This window comes from Dromaius novaehollandiae, chromosome 4 (genome assembly GCF_036370855.1).
Source record: "Dromaius novaehollandiae isolate bDroNov1 chromosome 4, bDroNov1.hap1, whole genome shotgun sequence".
Lineage (NCBI taxonomy): Eukaryota > Metazoa > Chordata > Aves > Casuariiformes > Dromaiidae > Dromaius > Dromaius novaehollandiae.
The window spans coordinates 62,505,155-62,528,339 of NC_088101.1; the positions used below are offsets into that span (position 1 = coordinate 62,505,155).

General features: G+C 46.0%; 1 protein-coding gene across 6 annotated transcripts in view; it reads left to right on the plus strand.

Moving 5' to 3' along the window:
- RBM47 (RNA binding motif protein 47) overlaps positions 1-20,079 on the plus strand; it is an 87,348-nt gene extending 67,269 nt beyond the window's left edge. For 5 of the 6 annotated variants that reach the window (XM_064511243.1, XM_064511242.1, XM_026093745.2 and 2 more), the window contains 4 exons: positions 9,861-11,020; positions 12,528-12,734; positions 15,251-15,453; positions 17,536-20,079. In XM_064511243.1, coding sequence (XP_064367313.1) covers positions 9,861-11,020; positions 12,528-12,734; positions 15,251-15,453; positions 17,536-17,781 — 1,816 coding nt within the window. In that variant the 3' untranslated portion in view covers positions 17,782-20,079. The remainder of the gene's footprint in view (positions 1-9,860; positions 11,021-12,527; positions 12,735-15,250; positions 15,454-17,535) is intronic. The other variant, XM_026093743.2, reaches the window with a different exon arrangement.
- The last annotated feature ends 3,106 nt before the right edge of the window (positions 20,080-23,185 follow it).

Sequence of the window (23,185 nt, forward strand, 5' to 3'; positions counted from 1 at the left end):
TAGTAGCAAGACATTACCTTTAAATATTGCAGTGGATTACAGGAGTATATTCTACTAAGAAGCTGAAATGTATTAAATATTACCTAATTACAACTGAAATTAATCTCTCCAGCATGACAATGGTGCTGTGTGCCTCACTGATATGTTAACGTGAAAATCCCATCACAACCTGAGGAGGAAAGAGAATCCCTCCTCTGTGTATATTCACAGGTCTTTTCCCTTTTCCAAGACAAAGTTGCAAAATGTAAAACAGTTGATAAAAATCTGTTAAAACTGAAAGTGTGTGTGTTGTAGCATTACCAAGATGTCCTCAAAACATATTAAGCAGCTCTTCCCTTCTAAATGACCACTCCTCATATAAGCACTAAGCCTTTAGTATTTTGCTGTATTGGCTCTTGCTACAATACCTTGATGCTCGCTGGCCTTATTTCTCCCCATGCCAGTCTAAAAAAGAGGTAGCAGAAATGATCTTCTGACTTTACCAAAAGGTGTCAGCCACTTCTGTCATGTCCCTGGCTTCTCTGTCTCTGCACAAACCTTCAAACTTCTGTGAACCTGCATCCATCCATTGTTTTCCTTCCTCATTTTCTCATTCCATTTACTCAGTTTTGTTCTCCAGTGCAACTGTGGTTTTGATGCCTGCTTTCCCTGCTTTCAAAGTGAGTCTTATACTGCCTGTGTGGTACTTGGCATTGTTTCTCTCTATGTTGAACAGAGTATACTTCCCTGGGCAGAGCGCCGCTGTTGTGTGTGTTCACACCTGCACATGCGTGCAGCGTGATGTGAGCAGCAAGGTCTGTGCGTGTGCATCTCTCTGGTCACATGCAGCACCTGAGCTGCAAGGAGTCTCCCTCTGACCTGGGAGGAGTCAGACAGGTCCAAGTGCCTTAGTTCAGGCGCACACACCATGGTGAGCACATGCAGTGCGTTAGACTTCCCCGAATCCGCTGCGCCAGCAGCAGGATAGCCGACACAGCAGACAGACGTGCTGTTGTCACCAGGGCTGGTCTGAGCTAAGAGATTACTCTCCCAAGTTGCCTGTCGCAAGCTGCTCATCAAGTCTCTTGCTATCAGATATTTCTGTCCCTTCAGACCTGCTGATGCTGTTAACCACATTCTCCCCAGCTTTTTGCTAAAATGTTCTAGATTAGGAAAACCCACCTTTTCAAAGTGTTTAAACTAGGCTGGGAGAAATTCTTCATCCAGCTCAGTTGCAAGTAAAGCAATGTGTCTGACATGCTGCAGACAGCTGCCAGGGCCTGCTGGCCTCAAGTACTTCTTTTTTTCTTAAATGTCCAAGAGATTCTCCATCCTTTTGCTGAACAAAGACTTTTTCCCTAGAAAGCTTCCCTTTCCTATATAAATGGCTTTCAGAAAAATTCACTGGCCAAAAAGCCATGCTGAAATGATGCACTCTCGCTTGCACTGGCACAGAACAAGATTCAACTTCAGACTTTTGCTTTTCATAAGTGACAGCGGGTGGGGACCCAGGCTCTGAGCCAACTCCTGTTGTTCTCTGTTGAAAACCACATTGGGATCTAGCCTTTGACCCTTAAAATATGAAATAAATTAGAATCAGGCAAAACCTTTGCATGGATTTTCCACAGAAGATCAGATCCCTTCCCTCCCCCCCCCCGCCAGCACACGGAGGGCAGCCGGGGAACCAGCCTGCGGCAGGATGTCCCCATGCTGCTTGCAACCGGAGGGCAAAGCAGGAAGCACCAGGGCAGGCAGGGAGCGCTTGCAGGGCCCGCTGCTAGGTCATATGGGTTTGTAAAAGTGGTGAGACTTTCTGTTTCACCACTGGTTTAGGAAGGAGCACCTTGAGTATAAGCTAACCACCGTGGCTGTGTCAGTAGCAGTGCTAGGCTGTCGCCGCTTTCTGCAGCCATACCCATCGTGGCTGATCACAGGCACATCCTTACTAAACAACCCCAAAGACTCTGGCTTTGCTGAGCAAATTTATGCAAATAAAACATATCAGATGAATGAGTCTTGCTTAAACAAAAAAAATGTATAATGTATATAGTTATATTTAAAAGGAGAAGTAACTTGCACGGTATGTTTGAAGCAATGCTCCAGACACTGCATTATTTTCGATTGACATGTTCCTTTCGTTTTTCTGTTCAGTTGAGAAATCTGTAAACAGGCAAACTGTGTTTTCAGCAAAAGCATTTCTGTGGATAACTGATGTTTATGGTAAAGTTACACAGTTAGCTGCTGTTGTTGTTGTTATTATTATTATATATATTTTATCTAAAACTACCATTAGGAAAGAGTCAACTTTTAAAAATAGTGAGCTTTAACTGTAGCAGTACTGCTACAGGGCTGCTGCAGAATGTCGGGGCAGGATTACTATTTGTCCTTATTATTTTAACTAAAAAAAGCAGAAAGGTCACATTTAAAACAGTACCTGACATTTTACTCTGTCAACAAAGTGCCTTTAGTTAAGATGTTGGTGGCTGACCTTCCTTCTGTGACGGCAGGCGTTGCGGCTCACAAGGCAAAGCCGTGGCAGTTTCCTGAAGCAAGTGGGCTGGCGTGCTTGCGTGGAGGATCGTGGTGTAATCCCATCAGGAATTTATGCAGTGCAGCCTGAAGTGTCCAAAACGGTCTACAGAAAAACGACCGTGAACTTGGCCTAAAACTCAAAACGGTCTCTGGCGAGCAGCGCAGGGCAGCGTGGCTGGCGAGGCGCGGGTGTCCCCGTCCTGTCCTCTGCCCACTCTCACTCATCCGCTGCTTCCCAGTCGGCTTTTGGGGCGGATTGGGGGGATGCTGGTGGGATGCTCCGTGCTGGTGAAGCTTCGGTCACGGCGGAGCGGCTGCGAGGGTGCCGTGGGGCCAGCGGTGTCGCGGGGGGCTCTTGCAGCCTCCCGCTTGCGTGAGCCCCCAACCCCGGGCAGCGAGTGCCCCCGGCCCTGCAGCCCGTAGCAGGACACACGGTGCCACTAAGTCTAACAAAGTGCAAAACTGGAGGCATGAATTAAACACAAACGTGGACCAAATCCTCCGTAGAGCACCTGAGGGGAGTGGACAGCTGCTCGCAGCCACAGGAGCACCGGCTGTGGGCCGTGTGTTTGTAAAAGCTGTTTTACCAGAGCCACGAGACTCATTTCAACAGCAGTGCCAGTGGCTGCATAATGTCCTCGTGTCACGTTGAGTGTCGTACAAGCCCATGGGTAAGATGCTATATGGACTGACCTTTTTAAAGCGATAAATCTGACCTCCTTTGCTTCAGCAGACAGTGAGAGTGCCCTGGGAACACAGGTATATGTTCAGCTGAGAGATTGACTTACTTTGTACCATGCAGTCATTTGCCTTTTACACTTTTCTGTCTCCTCAGCACGTAACTGGCCCTTTTTGTGCCCACTTCATGGATATCAGCTGCAGAAGTTTCTCTCCCTGTCCTTTCCTTGCTTCTGTTGCAGATCCACAGTAATATCTTTGAAGGCTTTTGGGTTCCTTTGGCCTCGAACCTTCTCAGCAGCCCAGGCCACCCCAGGATGAGAAGGCCTGGCTGCCTTAGCCATGGGAAGGAGGAAGAAGGAAAGGCACAGAGGGACCGGAGCGCCCTGGGGAAGGGGGCTGGTGGTGCCTGCTCCTGCCGGGCAGCGAGGAAGGGTAGCGGCGGGGGAGTTTGCTCCAGACTGTCCCCTCCCAGCGGCAGCTGCCGTTTCACGCTCCGATCGAAGCAGCAAGCCCCCAGGCATTGGGGCCCGGCGCACGGCAGGGTCACGACCGCATTGCTGCACTGGGAGCCCCCGGGCCGCGCTTGGCTGCCTGCGCCTCGCTTAGCCTTGGCCTGGCGTAAGGGGCAGCAGAATTTGGCCCTGCACTGTTGCATTTTGCATTTTTGCTAATCGAGGCGCTGCATTTAACAGAGAATCTGCCTTTACTAGCTGACCTATTCGCGGTATGCCTTAGCTCGGTCACTGGCAACAGTGCCCATTTAATGATGTTCTGCGTTGCCGTGTAAAAAAAAAAAAACATTAAAGGTTAAAAAGGAGATAATTAATGTTTAGGCAAGACCTCCTTACACACAACTGATTGGCAGTGGGGAAGAGAGTTTTGTAAGAAAGAGGAAGTGAAATTTGAATGGTTTTGCTGAAACGTATACTTCTGAAAGGTCACCTGCGAGAAAGGCACAGTGCTTTCGGCAGAGGAGCTGAACTGAGAGGTTTCCGAGTCGTGCTTTTAACAGCCTGATAGAACCTGGAATCTATTTAATGAGATAAGGAACATACAGAAAAATCAAACAATCTTTATAGCTTTTTCTGAGAAAAAAAGAAGCTAACCAGATTTCCAGAAAAATTAGGAGTATTTGCTTTGACTGCTTGGACACAAAGATTCAGATCAGTCTTATTAATGAGGTTTTCCATAAGAAGGAGTTAAAGGTTAGACAAACAGAAGCTGAGAAAGGAATCATGCTATGGGGGAAAGTCTTTCACCAGGCACGAACTGGTAGAGATCAAAGTGCTTCCAGTTTGTATTTTATGTGCTAGCACTACCACCAAGCAAACTGGACATTTAAATAGTGATTTGCACTACTGAAGAAAATCTTTCAGAGTGTTACGTATCGCTCACAGCCTGCTCAGCTTCATTCCTCTCCTACGGGTTAGACACTGAGGAGATGGCAGACAGAACCACACCAGCAGCAAGCAGGAGTATGCTTATACGTCGGATACTGAAGTTGGTGGGAGACAGAGCAGAGAATGGAACAGATTAATTCAAACAAGGCGATTATCGGGCATTTCTGAGGGTGCACGGCATGAGCAAGCCAAATGGCGGGAGTCTTTGCTTTGCCCTTCCAAAGCCACATACCTGCATCTGCAAAACATGCACATATACATGCACACACATGTGCACATACATATGTACACACCCCATGACTTCCCATTTTTCTCCTATGAACTTTTTCTTTCAGACTGCCTTATGTCACAGTGTTGTGTTCATCCCAGGTGATCTGCTTCTCATGGACGAAACCCAGCCCCACATCTCTTACTCCCAAAAGAGAAATCCTCTCAAAGTCCTGCTGCAAAGCTCCTCCGTCTTTAGTTTCCTAGACGCTGATTTTGCCTGGGTACTGATGGGTGCCTCAGTGTTTACACAGATGTGCTGGTAATCAGTCACAGGGGGCATAAGGACAGCAGAAAGCAGCCAAGGCACCCGGCCACCCAGAGTGCTGGTGCCTGCTCAGGGGGCACGGACAACCCTGCAAAAATACGGACTGAGACACCAGTGAGCCCCTGAAAGGACTTGAAACGTTTGTTTTGTTTTGCAGTAATTTACTAAGTTTTAAACGGGAGGAAAAGGTAGGAATGCTTAGGGAAAAGGATAAAGGATAACTATTTTTCAGAAAGATGGCTTTGAGCGTATGGCACCAGAGCAGCTCTCCTGGGGTCTGATTTCAGCACCCAGGGTTCCCAGGGGAAACCACATGAACCGTTTCTGCCTCACTTCCACATCCTAGAGCATGGGGTAAAAGCTGTCCAAATTCAGCAGGATGCTGCAAGGACAGATTCATTCATTACTGTTCTAAGATGCACAGGATGGGGTATTTTGGGTACAAAGGCAATTAGGTTGGTGTTATTACTTAAATTATAGTGTAGTTTGTTTTGACTGTTTGAGCTTCAGTACCTGTTCTGTTTTTCTGCTGTTATTTTAAGTTCTCAGCATTTGAGACATGATGTGCACAATATAGCAATAGCTATAATAACTAGGGTTTTAACACAGTCCTGATAAGCAGTCATTTAGAACTTAGTTGTCTCCAAAGTACAGCCATTCTGATTAGGAATTAACACTTTTGTTTGTCTCTCTTTTATGAGTCTTTGTCATTGAGCTCAGGTGCACTTTCCTCTTCAGAGACTAGAAATCAAGCTCTTGTATTTCATAAGACAGTGCATTTTACTATAGCTTAAACTTTTGCTTCTTCTCGTAGCATTAATCACACTTCATGGATATATGCAAATCAGTGTGGCATTATCAAGACCACTCAACTCACACTATTAGCTCTTGCTGTGGGTACAGCTAAAACACATGGTAGCAAGCTTTCATGACCAGTTTACTGTGGACTAACAGAATGTGTAGGTACTGCAGAACACTTCAAAAAAAGGTTATTTTGAAAACAGTTTTCTTGAGAGTGATTGGTTTTTGCCATGAGTGGGTGAAGTTGTTCTGGCAGCCTGTTTTATAAGGTAGTATCCACAGGTGGGGAGAGCTCTCAGAATGGACACGCTGGTGTTTTTTCTCATCAAGGCAGAGGGTATCTGAACACTGTGAAGGTGTTGATTGTCATGTGGCAGTGAATGTTACTAAATGTAGGTTTAGCTGGATCAAGTAAGACTCTGTGGGCTCTATAATTGTCTGAGATACTATGTATCCATGAAACCAAGGTCTATGGAATTGCACAGAAAAAATTAAGCATATTTGATCATGAATTTAGATTCCCTATAGATTACACAGAGGTGAAATGCATTTTAAGTTCACAGAACATTTTTAATTATTCACCAGTACAGACTGTGTACAGCAGTATTTGCAGCTAAGGTGGCTATCAGCACGTAGCAGCAGCTTGAAGTGCAGCTTTCAACATTAGGCATCACCTTCCTGAGGCAGGGAGCCCTGGCTGCAGTGCAAAAGTGTGGGAAAAGAGCCAGTTCCTGGCTTTGATCGCCACCATAGGCCCAAACTGAACTAGCAGCTTGTTTCTGGTGGGGCAGGGGAGGCTTTGCTCCGTCTCTCCTCTCTCCACGCTCCCGGTGCCTGTCTGCAACTTTCTAGGCTGTAGCCCAGGTGACTGAGCCATGCAGATAACACAGTACAGAGACTTTTATTTTACAGGTTGACATAAAGCTGATGGTAGTGACTCATTTTTAAATTTACCTAAACTTGGGAAGATAAGTGGCCACCAACAGGTGGCCAATGTAAAGGTAGGAATTATTATTCAGCAAAGTGTTTGTTTAACAAGCTTTGCTTTCATTTAAGGAAAGATGAAGTCACATTTTTAGGAATACATTGTCAAGTGAAAAATGAAAATCTTCTCTGCTTTGTTTTTTTTAAATGATGTAGAATAGTTCTCAGATCTAAAATGGAAATGTTTGACTGTGACACATTAAAAAGGGGTAACATTTTGATCTAAGAGAAACATTTTTATAAACAACATTTTAAACCAAGAAGTTGTCATAACTGATGCACTTCCGTGAAAGACCTGACTTCACAGAAAGGGCCTTTGCTAAAGGAGGAATATTGTCTGGGCATCACTATTACTGTCCCTCCACCTTCTCTGCCTCCCCCTCCTCTGCCTCCTCCTCTGCTCTCCACACTTTTAAATAAAAAATGCCTACACTGCAGCAGAAATCGTGCTGTACTGAGTGCGTAATACTCATGGTCCAAACACACCTGGGGGATAGGGCCCTTTCATAGACGTAGGCTCAGAGAGGTCTAGTTTCTCATTTCCAAATGCATTTAGGAGCGGAAAACAGGCAGTATCGGTGTTTGTCCCTGGCTAGGACAGAGGCATTTCTGGATATAGGTAAGCACAATTCTGGGCAGCTCAGGGACTTTGCTGAAAAAATTCTGAGGTGCTAAGGTTACTAAGGAGATACGCAGGTCTTGTGGGTTATAAAAATCAGACTTAGCTGCCTAAATTCTGTATATGTCTGTCTGTGGACATGAGCCTACTTTACTAATAGACTTACCTGTGTGTAATAGACCTACCTGTGTGGCAACCAATACATGAAAAATGGCCAAATTATTCTAACAAAGGGTACATATCAGAGTCCTTGTGGAACAGAGAGAAACCTCTGTCCCGCTGGATTGCACTAATACATAGAACAAACACATCTGGCTGAAGCTTCACCCTTTTTATGGAAAATAAGCCTGCCAAACACAGCATTTCTCTTGGTGGTTTGCAGGGTTTTTCCTGGGGCCAGTGCCCTTTGACAGTTCCATCAACAAACTGATCATAAGTTCAAGATCATGGCAAACCACCTGGCTGATGATGCAAAGGTTGATGGGGTTGTAATTAATAATGAGGAGAGGGATGACGTAGCACTCAGTAGGTGGGATTCATTTAAAAGGCAGTTGGACTGTAGCCAAATGCAAGATTTTGGCATTTAGGAGTAACACATGCAAGGCATGCCCCCTTGGGATTACCCAGGTGTATATCCCATGCCCCAATGGGATGTACACCAACAAGGGGCACCACTGAAAAGGATTTCGGGCTAGAGCAGACAAAGAACTGAGTATCGCTGGCTAGTGAGAAGGTGTGGAGAAATAGGCCTTGGCTATATAAAGAGAGAAGTGGGGAGAAGAGAGAGGGATGATTTTATCCCTGAGTGTAGCAAAGGTGAAAAAAAAAGGTGAAAAAAAATAGTGTGCTTTGGGAAGAGCCATGAAAACAATTTTAGGGGAGAAAATGCTTGATGAAGAAGACTTCAGGAGTTCCATCTGAAAGGTTTATTAAAAACAAGACAGAGTTGTGGCTTGATTGAACAGCTTAAATATCATCATAAGGCAAAGACACAGGTATTGAAGACTCTTTAATCTATCAGAGAAAGGTTTAACAAGTAATCCTAGCTGGAAGCAGAAGCCAGACAAATTCTCATGAGATATATGGCCCACCTGTTTGTCAGAGAGAGTGATTACCAAACAAGCCATAAAGGGAAGTGGTAGGGACTACAGCTCTTGATGCCTTAAAATCAAGGCTGAATGTCTTCTGGAACATATGATTTACTCAGATAAATGTTATAGGACTCAATATGCCAATAACAATAAAATGTAATGGTCCATGTCATATACAGTCACTCGTATTAAATGGTCTGTCTGATGGTCCTTTCCAGCTTTAAAAATCAATGAATTAACTACTCTCAGAATCCCGAAGTGTCTGTTTTTTTAGTTGTGCTCAGAAAGAGAGCTCATTATCTTTCTGTTGTAGTATTTAGCATTTTAATCCTTCTGTATTTCTGTATTTCCTGCCCTCTTTCGGTACTTGAATGCAGAATGAGAGTTCAGAAATTTGCCTTTCCCTTGCTGACTTGCAAGGCTGTGCTGACTGATTGCTCTAAAGCAAGTGGCCTGTAATAGGGGAGTGCTTCTTTCAGCTTTTGTAAAGTCCTGTCGCAATCATGAAGGACACAGACATGCTAGACATTATACCACAAAGAGCAAGCAACTCGGAAGCTTGGCAGTTTGCTCTTTGCACAAGAGAACAAGAATTAGTTCCCCAAATTTTAAAATGTATTTATCATTTCCCACTCAAGTGTTATTCTGAAAGCCTACAGGAGCTAGGAGTTGGTGTCGAAAGGGAGTCACACCTGGTGCTTCATGTGCGTTTCCCCCTTTCCCTGTGGAGCAACAGAGCCAGCACTTTGCTGTTCAGGAGTAGAAAGATCAGCTGAGGAGTGACTTAGAGGGAGAAGAGGGCTCTGGAGGTGGGAAACGCTGGCTCCATAACAGCATCTCCCCTTTCCCAAAACGATGCTAATTCCTTCCTACCCATCAAAGAGGAGCTAGGCCCCCCCTAGGGATTTGGGGTGGTTGGTGGCAGCTGTTCATGTGACTGCAGCCTCCCACGGCAGCAGCTCTTGGTGCTCCCCTCGTACTGCCTCAGCGAGGGGATGTGCCTAAATCGAGGCTGCATGGCCACAGGCCTCGTCCCCTTCTCCCCTCGCTGCACCCCTCCCTGCAGTAAAACGTTCAGGGCAGTACAGTGCATTCTCCTGCTCTTCTGCAGCCTTATTCCCAGCTTGAAAAATGAACTTGCAGAACAACCGTGGGAAGACAAGAGAGAGCAGGTGCGATGCTGGTGGTAGCTAACAGCTTCTAACATATGTCCTCCTTCTTCCTCCTCCTGTGCCTAGGTTTTATCAGGCTTTGAATGATTTTGACATCATGACTGCTGAGGACTCCACTGCAAGGATGAGCAACGATTCTTCCAACGTGGCTACTACTAAAGTTCCCGAAGGCGTAGCCGGTGCACCTAACGAGGCTGCTTTGCTGGCGCTCATGGAGCGTACGGGATATAGTATGATTCAGGAGAATGGGCAACGCAAGTACGGCGGTCCCCCTCCCGGCTGGGAGGGCTTGCACCCTCCTCGCGGCTGCGAAGTCTTTGTGGGCAAAATCCCCCGTGATGTCTATGAAGACGAACTCGTCCCCGTGTTTGAGTCTGTTGGCCGCATCTATGAAATGCGCCTGATGATGGACTTTGATGGGAAGAACCGAGGCTACGCCTTCGTGATGTACACGCAAAAGCATGAGGCCAAGCGTGCTGTCAGGGAACTGAACAACTACGAAATCCGCCCCGGCAGGCTGCTCGGGGTTTGCTGCAGTGTGGATAACTGCCGGCTGTTCATCGGAGGCATTCCCAAGATGAAGAAGAGAGAGGAGATCCTGGAAGAGATTGCCAAGGTGACGGAAGGTGTGCTGGATGTTATCGTGTACGCGAGTGCGGCAGACAAGATGAAGAACAGAGGCTTCGCCTTTGTGGAGTATGAGAGCCATCGAGCAGCTGCAATGGCCAGGAGGAAACTCATGCCTGGAAGGATCCAGCTGTGGGGACACCAAATTGCCGTTGACTGGGCAGAACCGGAGATAGATGTGGATGAAGACGTCATGGAGACTGTTAAAATCCTTTATGTGAGGAATTTAATGATTGAAACCACAGAGGACACCATTAAAAAGGTCTTTGGGCAGTTTAACCCTGGCTGTGTAGAGCGGGTGAAAAAAATACGTGACTATGCTTTTGTGCACTTTACAACCAGGGAAGACGCCATTCATGCCATGAACAACCTTAATGGTGCTGAACTGGAAGGCTCCTGCCTGGAGGTTACCTTGGCCAAGCCAGTAGACAAGGAGCAATACACTCGCTACCAGAAAGCAGCCAAGGGAGGGGCAGCAGCAACCCCCGAAGTTACGCAGCAACCCAATTACGTTTACTCTTGCGATCCGTACACACTAGCATATTACGGCTATCCGTACAATGCCCTGATCGGTCCCAACAGAGATTACTTTGTGAAAGGTTAGTAAGCACAATTAGGGGATGTGATGGGCAGGTTTGATTTCAGGCAAGGGTGGCCCAAAGCCTGTCTGAGCCAGATAACAGCTGGTGCTATTCATTTTTTTCTTCAACACTTTTTTATAGTTCCTTTTGCTGTATTTATGATCAGTCTCATTTTAATTTATGACTGTGCAGACTGCATTTATGTAGTAATAATTGCTAATGTACAAACCGGTATAATGGAGGCATTGAAAATGAGCTAAAAGACTAAGCACAGGATGGAAAGAAAGTGATCTGCTTTTTATGAGTGCTGCAGGAAGTTTGGGCAAATGCATAGTCCAGCGACTTCAGTTTCTGGTGCCTCCTTCCAAACCGACAGATCCTTTGCCTTCGCCCGGAGGTGGGTCTGTGAAACCCGCACCCCAGGGCTGGCCATCCAAAGGGAGCGCTGTCTGGGATAGCCTTAGCCAGGAAGTCTTGGGGCGTCATTTGCCCTCTGCATTAAAATGGTAGCACTGCTGCATCCTTTAAAGACCATTAAGAACTACAAGCAGAAGGGGCCATATGAGTGCAAAACAATTTGTTATGTATAATTTAATTAGTTATGGATTATAAATATTAAAAATTAACCAAAAATAAGTTATTCATAAAAAGCCCTAGCAGCTATAACTGGTGTTATAATTATAATTATCCTGTGCTTACAGGAACTATAGTTTCCTGAAATCCTTAATGTGTGTTTCTGTACAATAGGCAGTTTACCATGAATAGATTCTTTAAGCACACACATAAAAAAAAGAAGTATTTTTGACAGTGGCTGATCAAAAATTTCAGCCTCAACTCAATTCCCAGACTTGTACTTACAATGAACTACAAATGAGTTAACTGACAGTCTAAAGCTACAATTAGGCTGTCACAGAGTACATTAATACCACCATGTCCAAAGTACTGTCGTAATGTGGATGGAGTTGCTGACACAAATAGAGGTGCTATTTCTGGAACTGGGGCATATTCACATTACTAATAAAATTGCAGAGAAAACAAAAGACACTAGTAAAAATGCATCAATAAGGGGATAAGTTGGTTAAAGGCCAGATTCAGCTTAGTGAGGGTGATCTCTGCAGGGGCCCATCACAGGCAGCTGAGAGGCTGGGTCTCCTTTGGAGGACAGCTGAGAGTAGAAACTAGAAGTTTCTACCGCACAGAAATCGCCTCTGGAGGAGCATCTGACTACAAAGCCTATATTATACTCATAAAACTGGCCATGAGGGCTGTATTATTATGAATAAATGGTTAATTTATTAGCGGTCAAAAAAGTCAAGAGCAAAACTTGCATAGCTCCATTTGGTGCTTCTGGTGAGGCCAAATGCCCTGTTTCCATGAGCGCAGTCAGTAAAATTCAGATCAAACTAATTTCAGCAGCCTCGTTTCTAGGCGCATGCCTCCAGGTTTCAGACCCAGGCTGTCAGGACTCCCCACACTGCCGTTGCTATATGTTACTCATCACCCTCTTTCCTGTCGTTATCACAAGCAGGCAGCGTAAGAGGCAGAGGGCGAGGAGCAGCCGGCAACCGAGCCCCCGGCCCCAGAGGCTCGTACCTGGGGGGATATTCTGCCGGCCGTGGCATTTATAGCAGGTACCACGAAGGCAAAGGAAAGCAGCAAGAGAAAGGATACGAGCTGGTGCCCAATCTGGAGTTATCCGCCGTCAGTCCGGTGGCCATTAAGCCTGGTGCAGGTCAGTACGCACGGTTGGCCCGCGGGAAGGGGGACACCGCGGCTGGCATGCGAGCCTGGCCTCAAGCATTTCGTGGTTGGGAAAAGGGCCTGGGGATTTCCCACCGCAGGAAAGTCCCCGCCAACACAGAGCTCCTCCATCCCCGCGGCAGCCTGGGGACGGCCCTGCTGCAGGCGCCAGGCAGAGAGCCTGGGTCCCATTCGAGCCACGCAGCAAACTGCAGGGGAGCTCTCCCCCCTCCTGAGCTATGTCCAACCGGCCCAGAGACAGCGAGCTCCTTTCTGCCATATCCCCAGCAGGACCTGAGCATCTAACCCTTGCCCTTCCTAGCTTAATGCGATGATGGCTGAAGCCCTGAAATTCCTCAAGATCTTGTTTGGAAAGATTTTTATTTGGAAAAGCAGCCTGAGGAAGAAGGTCATTTCAGGTGACCAGGACAAGCCCCCTTGCAGAAGTCCTCTGGTATCTCCATTCCTCCTTCCATGTAATGGTAACTGCAGAACCTAAGTGGTGTTATAACAAAGCTGCAGTGGTTTATTAGAACATGCTTCATACTATATATACTGGAAACTACACTGTACTGTACTGGAAACTATACAACCTGAAGTGGAAACTATAACTCACGTCTAATGAATGTTGTGAAAAGAAGAGGCCTTCATAACAGCTGGATGAGATAATATGAAAAGAGGGGTCTAGAGAAAAAGGAACATTGTTAAAAAGATGAGAACAATTTTCAAAGGAAGATTTGCAGTAATTCTACCTTTATCGTCAGACTTCCTGAGAAAACTATCCACTCATAACCCGAAAATATTACCACTATGCATATTTGTAGAGATACTTTAGGAATCCCAAGCATTACTAAAGGATGCTTGAAAACTAATTTTTGAAATGCACACTTTATTTTAACTATTTATTTATGAGGCCTACATAATTCATAAGACTACCAGAGAAAGGCCTGAATCTCAAGTCTAAATGTTTCTACACTTCACTCATGTTCAGATTCAGAGTTTTTCATCTGGTCTTGCCCCTCTCATACAGTTCCAGCACAGACTCCAACCACAGAGGACCTGGTCTGTTTTTCCCAACCAGATCAGCTGAGCTAGTAAAAGGTATTACCTGCCAGCCTTACCTCTGTTATTAAAAGGATATTATTCTGTGGTCACATTACCAGAATGGAGGAGTTGAGATGTTCTGACTTTGCAAGGTTTACAACTGCTTAGAATAACCTGAAAGCTCCAAGATGCAGTCTCTGCAAAAAAGTTAGAAAACTTCTGAGACACCATCCCATACCCCAACTGCCTGTCCCTGCTTTTCTGCCAGAAGTTTTTGCAGAACAGAGCATGTGGCCTTTGCTGCAGTGAGAAATTACGCAGGTTAATTAAACCAGTGCTAAAATTGGTTTGAGCTGATGAGCTGACCACATGGAGTTGGCATGAAGGAGAACAAGAAACGGTTGCATGCAGAGGTCTCCGCGTGAGGAAGCAGCAGTATGCTGTCAGTGGGAACATCTCTGCCTGAAAGAGGGGATTTGATCAGATCCCTTTTGCGGTCTCCATGATCAGAATGAGAATACTGCTTGCTGGGACCTGTCATTCCCATAGGCAGAATTCCAAAGTTTCGTCCCAGTGAAAAAAAACATGCTAATTTGGTTTCACTTTGGACTTACTGGTTGCAGCTCACACAGGTGCAAGCATCATCACCACGTAGTCCATCATTTGTTAGTCACTCAGTTTCCCTTGTGAATAACCTTAGTGCTGAAAGGCTCATGAACTGAAAGCTGAAATGTGCATTATGAAGCAAAAACAGCATTTAAATATGAGTATTGGGAATGTTCAGCAAAGTACATTCCTTCCCTAAGCAGTGCCACTAAGCTCCATTTAGGAGCATGTACAAACTCACTGTCTTTGAACTCACAGTCAGTATGACCAGAGCACTTTCCCTTTGTCTGGAAGCTTTAATTATTTCATGTTGTCCTAGTTTGGCATGAGAGGAAATCCTCTTAAGAGCAATTTCTTTTTTAGTGCCATTAAACAGATTGATCCTGCAGCAGAAAGACAGGATAAAATGTATTTAGCCAAGTTAGGCCTGGGAAATGCATAATAGTAAATTAGTGGATATTTTGCAGGGTTGGCCAAAGGACAGCATAAGGACTAGACCAGTTGCTGCTTGCAACTTCTACAACTGCTGGATGGCAGCAGCCAGACCAGGCTGCGCAGACCTGGCGCGCAGCCCCCACTACCTGGCAGGGCATCAGCGCAGCCACCCTGGGGCAGCCCCAGGCCGGGGTCTGAGCAGGAGAAATGCATGGGCAGAGCGCCCAGCACTGAGCTGGTCCGGGCTCGTGGTTCACATGGGCTCTGCTGCCGCACCACCAGCAGTGGAGAAGGGAGAGGTGCCCAGCACACGTGGCTGCGCCTTGCAGCAAGAGCAGCCAGAACCACGGTGGGAGAGCCAGTGTACCCTGGCAGGAGGGTCACTTTTGCCCAAAACAGCTCTATGTATCTGGTCTCTCCTAGTGGCCATCCCCGCGATTGGAGCCCAGTACTCCATGTTTCAGGCCGCCCCACCAGCCAAGATGATGGAAGATGGCAAAATCCACGCAGTCGAGCACATCATCAACCCTATTGCTGTCCAGCAGGACCCAGCCAGTGCGGCAGCCGCCGCGGCCGCAGCTGCTGCAGCTGTGATACCGGCTGTCTCAACGCCTCCCCCCTTCCAGGTGAGTTCAGTGCTTACATCATTCTCCACATAGCCAGATAGGTGGAAGGCCTAATGTCTGGCCATGCTCCTGTGACAGAGGTGCTTTATTTTCTCCCTCTTCCCTTGTCCCAAGATGCCCGATGAGATTCATCTCACATAACTTCAGACATCTACTTAGTGGTTACATCTGATAGCTGAGCCAATGCCTGACCTACATCTGAGTAGCTTTCTTTCCATTCAAACCTTCCTCTGTTTCCAAAGCCAAACCATTCTTTAAATCAAAGGAGAGAAAGATGCACTTCTAAAGCACAGCCTGTCTGACCTATCTGACATCTGCACTTCAGACGATTGCCCTCCCTACAGAGTGAGGCAACCTGGGAGGGAGGGGACAGCCCCCAAAGGGATAGAGCTCTTGTTCAGCCACAAGGCACGCACTTTCAGTCTTTCCTTCACAATCTCTTGCCCTAGGAGATTTGTCATTCTGCAAATGGAAATTTTAAGTATGGCATTTTAAGTGCCATAAAGCCACATTAAATCCTTTTTTTCCACAGATGGGACTGGAGGACCCCCCATTGCCTATTCAGCTTCAGGTTTATATGGTGCAGCCCCCCTGACCTTTACACCTCATTATCTGGGCATGTCTAAGCAGAATTACAGAGGTCACCCCAGAAGCCTGCTGGCCTCGTTCCCCCCTGCCTGAGATCCTGCCGCGCCCGCTGTCCCACAGTGCTGTCCTCCATGGGCAGGCGCAGGCACCTGGCAGGGAGCAGGACACTGGGGCAGGCGTCTGCTCAAAATCCTCTCGTGGCAGTGCAGAGTGTGTGATGGGGGGGACACCCATGTGTCATGTCCAGACCCTTGGGGTTAGGTGGAACATGAGGTAATCACTCCTCTTCTGTAGTTGGAATTCCATTACTTTACAGTAACAGTAAAAAAAAATGTAAAAGTGAAGGTTTACACCAATAAGGTTACAGAGTTGCACTGTGCAATTACGTAGCTACAAACCATTGCAAGTCATCACTCTTTTAAGGTGCACCATTTGTACTGTAGCAGAGTCTGAGTCCCAGTCTGGGGTGAGGGATGCTCTTGTATGAGGCCCATCACGTGCCAATGGATGTTTGCCACAAGAGGTTTATGAAACAATAAGTTCTTTCCCCTAGAGAAACAACATTGCCAGGCTAGGAGGTGCATTACTGTGCACGCAGGGCTGATGTCCACTGACTCGTTCAGCATCGCGAGGGGGCTGTAGGTGGCAACAAGCCCCTGAGAGGACTCTGCCTGTTCCTGCTGCTGCTCGGTGCTTTTGGTGCCTCTAGGGGCATGGGCACCCAGCGGGAGGACACGCTCTGGCCCTCGCCCGGGACAGCAGGCAGCAGTGCCGGGGTGGGCAGCAGCAGTTTGTCTCTCCAGCTCCACCACAGCCCTGCTGGCAAGGTCTGCCAGGGCAGAGGAGGGTCTGGATGATGGTGCCCAGCATGCACTGGGTGCTTCAAAATACAGCCATCCCTGACCAGCCAGGCTCACAAGAACAAGCTGGTGTAGGAAGGGCTGTGAGAACCATAAATAGGGATTTTTGGTATGAGTCAGCAAGAGTCAGTATAAGCGGCGAGGGATGTTTTACCAGAGAGTTTGGCCAAGACACTGGCAGGCTGTGCGAAAGGAGGCCAAGAGCAACTATGTGAGCAGCCAAAGGTGATGGGGCAGGATGCAAAGGGAGCAGAAGGAAGACGAGTGCCATGAAGCATGACGAGGGCAGGACAGCAGGACACAGGGTTGTGCAGGGTTTTGAAGGCAGGGCCGAGCCCTACCCCGCATGCACGAGCAGCAGGGAGCCCGCCCCGGGATGCGGTATCAGCCATGGGCCTTCGTTTCAGCCTCTGCCTCTGCCCAAGCAGGCACGTGGGTTTTCCCAAGGTGCTCCTGGCCCCCGGCAGACTGGCTCAGCCCCCAGCTTGGGTCCTTCCACCAGTTAAGTCCCTGACCCCTCTCATGGTCATCCTTTCCCCCCCTTAAAAACTGAAAGGGAACGTTGACAGGAACAGGAAAACCTTTTTGCTCGGCAGTGGCGCTTGCACCTAAGAGGCTCCCCTTCTATCCCCAGGGCCGCCCAATAACGCCGGTGTACACCATGGCTCCCAACGTGCCGCGAATTCCCGCCGCTGGGATTTACGGGACAAGCTATGTGCCGTTCGCGGCGCCCGCCACGGCGACGATAGCCACACTACAGAAGAACGCGGCAGCGGCAGCGGCGGCAGCGGCTTACGGAGGATATGCCAGCTACATACCTCAGGCGTTCCCGGCCGCCACCATCCAGGTGCCCATACACGACGTCTACCAGACGTACTGAGACTGGCAGCGAAGGAGGCTCGAGGAGAAACAAACACTGAAGGAACACTTTACTATTTATGAAGAAAGAACCGACTGCAAAAGAGTAACATTGGGACTCGGCAAACTGATGCAGAACCTGCAAGTGAAGAATGTTAAAGAATATGTTTGAAATATTTTATACGCATGAAGTTTTCACTAAGTTTTTTAGGCTATTTTTAAAATTTAACATGCCTGTATTCACCCATTTCTAAATGACCTCGATGCATTCAGCTTACGTGCATTTATACGCATTACAGTGGGATTGCATATGGTCTTTTTTTTTTAGCAGTTATATTTTCAATATATTTGTGGTATGAAGGTTATTTTTTAGTAACTTCTGCACTCCAGAGATGTCTATTTTGTAGTGCCTTTAATAATATATCAGCTATATATTAAAAAGCCCACCTGAGCAGCTAGGGAAGTTTAAACAATATATTTTGAAGAATATATTCAATATTTAAAGAATACATACCTTAAAATTTTTTAAAAGAAAAAAAACAAGTATCTTATTTAAAAGTTATACTGGAAAGTGCAATTTGAGAAGTGTGCAAGACCTCTGCATTTTTGTGCTGGCATTAATACAATCTCTTTGTTATTATTTGGAATCAAAAATGATTAATATTGCCTTTTCGGAAGAAAAAAAAGCCTCATCACACAAACCTCTTCCCAGTGTGATTAGCAGGCTTACGTTAAGTAAAGGAAAGATTCTGGATTTTCCTTAACAACTGGATTTTTTATTTATTGAAGCTACTAGTAGTTCAGCCTTGGAGCACATGCAGAACTGAGCATCTGGTATTTCACGGAAGGTGTCTTGACTTAGATCTTCATCCAGTATAAAACCTAGGCTGTTTTCAAATGCTCTTTATTTTATTCTTTGAAGTATATGTTGTAGTGACTGAGAATGTATGCTGTTGTAGGCAAGACCGAGCGTGCTCTTGTCACCAGGAAGTACAGCGTTATTTACCTATAGCTTCATCATGTTCCATGACAAATTTCTGAGGTACTAGGGGTGGTAGTGATATTGAAATTAATAAAACAGGGCTAGCCTCCCTCCCGCCCTCCCTTCCACACTTAATTCCAGTTCTCCTTACTGGGGTTATGCATGCACATCAGGGACGGGAGTCATTAGACCCGATGATTTTAAGAAATAGAGCTTGTAAATATCTTTTAATATACATTTTTAAAGTCATTTTATGTTGCAAATTTACATGGTATGTGGTTTGCCACAAAACAAAAACATTTTATTTCGATGTTATAAAAAAGTTTGTTTTATTAATAAGTAAATATATTATTGCAGTGTTTTGTGGCCTGTTTAAAGGCTTTTATTTAGTAGTGCAGTGAATGTAAAGTATAGTAAAATGTTAAAGAAATACCTTGCCCATTTTATGAAGTGCATCAGCTCTGCAAACACAACTCCAGTGAAATGAGATGTGAAGCAGGGAGCGAGTAAACAATTTCCTTTTTATGGTATAAACACCCACCGAAGAGGTTTCACCTAAAGGTATATTTTGACCACTGAACCACTTCCAGATCATGTCCAGCTCAGTAAGGTGGCCTTTTGATATGCATTTTTCTTGCCTCAGAACCGAGCAGTTGTTTTGTAGGTTCTTTCATTCAGCAAAGCTGAGCTCTATTTAAACCTATCAAATGATTATCGAAGGCACTGTGAGGACGTTAACCATTAAATTGGACTCTGCCCCTCCGTGCTCCTTTCCAGGAGACTTTTATTGCAGGGCCCAGCGCTTCTGAAAACGCGCCTAGACCTTAGCCCGAGGGCCCGGCCCGTTTTTAGGGCGAGAGGAGGCGGCGTGGGCAAAAGCCCGGGGGAGCCTCGGACGCGCGCCAGCTGCCGTGCCGCTAACGTAAGGTGGCGAGCCCCGAGGCGTCCGGCCCCTCGCGCCACTGGGGCAGCGCTAGCTGTGCCCCGGCCGGAGCCGGCAGCCCCAGGTACCAGCCAGCCAGGTAGTGCTGAGCCTCCCGCCTGCCTCTGCCCTCTCTGCTTGTTGCTAAACCATTTCATGTACACTACTACTGAGGTAAGTCTAACTTGAAATGTGAACATCTTTAGGTTAAGAACAAACTATAAAAAGAAAAAAAATATATTATATATATATAAAAAAAAACTAGTGTGCCTTATTTTCAAAAGAGGTGATATTTTAGGTGTTTTATTGTATCTCTGTTCTCTGTACTGTTGGAAGCCTCTGAGTTTATTTAGTTCTTGCTCCATTTACGGTACATTTCTAGGATGTAGTGAATAAAGCATTCTTTAAAAATTGGAGACTGTTATTTCATTGTACCATCCTGCTGCCAGGTGGAGTCACCCAGAAGAGGCTGTCGCACTACGCAGGCTTTCGGGTGCTTCCCTGGGAGCTGGGCAGGAGGGGGAGCAGGGCGCCAGAGCCGGCATCCCGCGGGCGCCTGCAGGAGGGGGAGATGTGCTGTCCCCCTGCTCCCCTGTCCCACCTGTGCTGAGGACAGAGCCCTGCCCAGCAAGCGTTGCTATTCTTCCAGCAGGAATGGGATCAGCCTACGTTTCTTTTCACATCCAGTTCAGAGTCGATGCTTGGAAGTGGATGGAAGAGCAGAGGTTGGTGTCTCTCCATGCTTTCCATTCACCCCGTGCACAAAACCCCTGGCACTTTGTTGCATGTTGCATGTCCCTGGTGCAGAGCACTGTAGGCTGGCACTGAAGTGCCCCATCGAGGGGAAATGGCACACTGTTCTCATCCCTGCATGATTCAGCCTTCAAGCACAGTCCTTTTATACACAAAAGGCTAAACTGTACCGGCTGGCAATATATGCAGTCCTGCAGAATCCCTGCTTGTTTCCTCAGAAAGAAGAAAATTTGCTGAAAATACCAAGTTTGGGAGAAAAGCTGTATGAGGGAGCAGAGTTACACTCCTGAGGTAGAAAAAAAAGAAGTGAGAGGTCTTGGCCTCTAAGACAGGGACTAGCACTACTGAAGAATCAAAAGAAAAGAGAAGACCAGCTAAGAGAAGACCAGAACAAATACTGCACTATCTTCTACATCCCTCATAGGAAAGCAAAGTACCTGCAACCTACTCTCTTTATACATCGTTTTTCACACTACAATAAGGGCAACTTTTTTGTATTTAACATGTCTTGAGCTTCCTAAAGGATACTGCTCATGAGAGTTTTCCCTAGTCCTTTTTGTGCTAGCAAATGGAAAGAAAATATTTTTTTAAATTCTTTGTAGGACTGGGCAGGGGGGGAAGGTAACAGAGAGTGTGCTCTAATTTTGCCTGTTTCTTTACATAAGTCTGTGTGTCCCAGCAACCATTTCCTACAACAAGGTCAATCTATCTTGCTCAGGGAATGGATAACCAACATGATGCTAAAAGCAGCTTTCAAGGAGATATAGCCACATTAGGACTTCAATTGTCAGAAAAATTATCAAGTCACACAAGACGACTAATGTCTTCCCTACAATTAGTTGCCAGTGTTCTCGCTCACTAGAGGTCCACCTACATTCACTTCGGATGAAAAAGAAACTCAAACCATGGCTCTTTACAGGTGTTCATACACTCCACAAAAATCAAGCATTTTGATTTTTGAGACGAAAGGTTGTGTCACAGTAAAATATGTCTCTGGCGCTCTCGTGGAATGCATTCTATTGCTTTTTCTAAACAGACACTTTATAAGAGAATTTATCGTTTTCCTAGATTGCTGGTTTCTGATCTCAGTTTTGTAAGATCCTAATTAATGATTAACCCATCATAAGGTTCAAATATGCAAGTCATTCTCAGGATATTAACAAAAACAATGCTAGTGAACAGCAATTGTGTCTTTAAGACGACCTTGCTGCCTTGGGAATGTCAGGAGCTATACTGAGGCCTTGGGCACTGTGACAACTCCAAAGGTTGCCAGGTTGATCCCCTTCCCTTTCTGAACATATTTCTTGATGATCTTGAAGAGCAGACATGCACTTCTCTGGCTGTTATCAATCCAAATTGCTAACTAAAACCAGTTTTGACTTTTTTCAGGAAACAACATACATTAACACAACCATGGTACAGCACCTATATAAACAGATTAACAAGAAATTCAAGTGGATTATCACCATTCTGATATCGCAACATCTTGTTTATATAAGCAGTATTGCTCAGAGTATACGCAAAACACATTTTTGATATGTCTGAAAAGGTATAGCCATGATATGTTCTGTGACTGTTGTTAAACCTCTAACATTTATGTTCTGGTTAGGCCGTTACTGATGGAGATCGGCATTCCTTTTCATACATATCGGCCATGGATATGATCCATCGTGCTGACCTGTAAAATAAATAAAACCCAGACCTACCTCATAACACGAGAAACTACCACTGTTGTGCATCTAAAAGTCAGCAAAATCAAGTTTTGTGCTCCGGTGTGTTAATTAAATGCTGAATCACACTTGACTAAGTTTAAAGGTTAAGTCCTACCTGGCAATGAAACGGTAGGAGGAGCATTGCAAGGAGAAGCTGTAAGTTAAAAAATAAAAAGACAGTTTTGTGGCTCCAGGAGCCCCTTCTCTCTGGGCACAAAGGCAGGCTACAGCACGCAATTATAGTTGTTCAAGGTGCCAAAGGGCAAAGAGAATATGGAGATTTTTAGGAATTTGGCACAGGCTCATCTGTAGAAATACTTCCATATGGAATACCTCCTGTCAAGCTCATGAATTAGATCAGATCTTTTTTCTCCAACCAGAAGGCCAGGACTAGAGTTCACTGGTTTTCTAATGAAAGAAGACAGAAGCTCTGTCTTGCAGTCCACATTCAGGCAAAACTCCAACAGATTCTGCATGCAGAAGGTAAGCAATCAAGGACTTCATTTCTCAATGAAGGACTCAGTCTAGGAGTCAGTTTCTTCTTTAGAAAACTTTTTTGTGGGAAAGATAGCTCAGATGGGCTCAGATTTGTCCCAAGTGCACCAGACATCCACGTGTTTCCAACCCACACCCAACACAGTCGGTGTCAGTGGGGTGCTCTGACTCATGCTCCAGGGCACTGTGCTTCCCTTCCCAGCACCTCCTTGCCAGCAACAGCACTGGGTTCCCCACGCTGGCTTTGATCCCAAGGGTAGACCAACATTGGCAGTTTGCCTCACATTTAGGCCTGTGTCCTGTTCCCTTGTCCACATTAAAAAAATCCTACTATCATTTCCCAGGGCATTTTTAGCAGCAAGATCACAAACTCTGCTCAGGTTGTGGGTTTATGCTCAGCCTGGCTGTTATTTGCTTCTGTATACAACTAGTTTGCCTGTTGGTCACCACACTGAAGCTGTATTTAATGGGCTGGTTGCCCATGGCCGTGGTTTCACTTTGAACCACAGTATGTTTGGGTCTTTTTTTTTTTGCCTCTTTCCAAACTAGGAAGCACATTTAA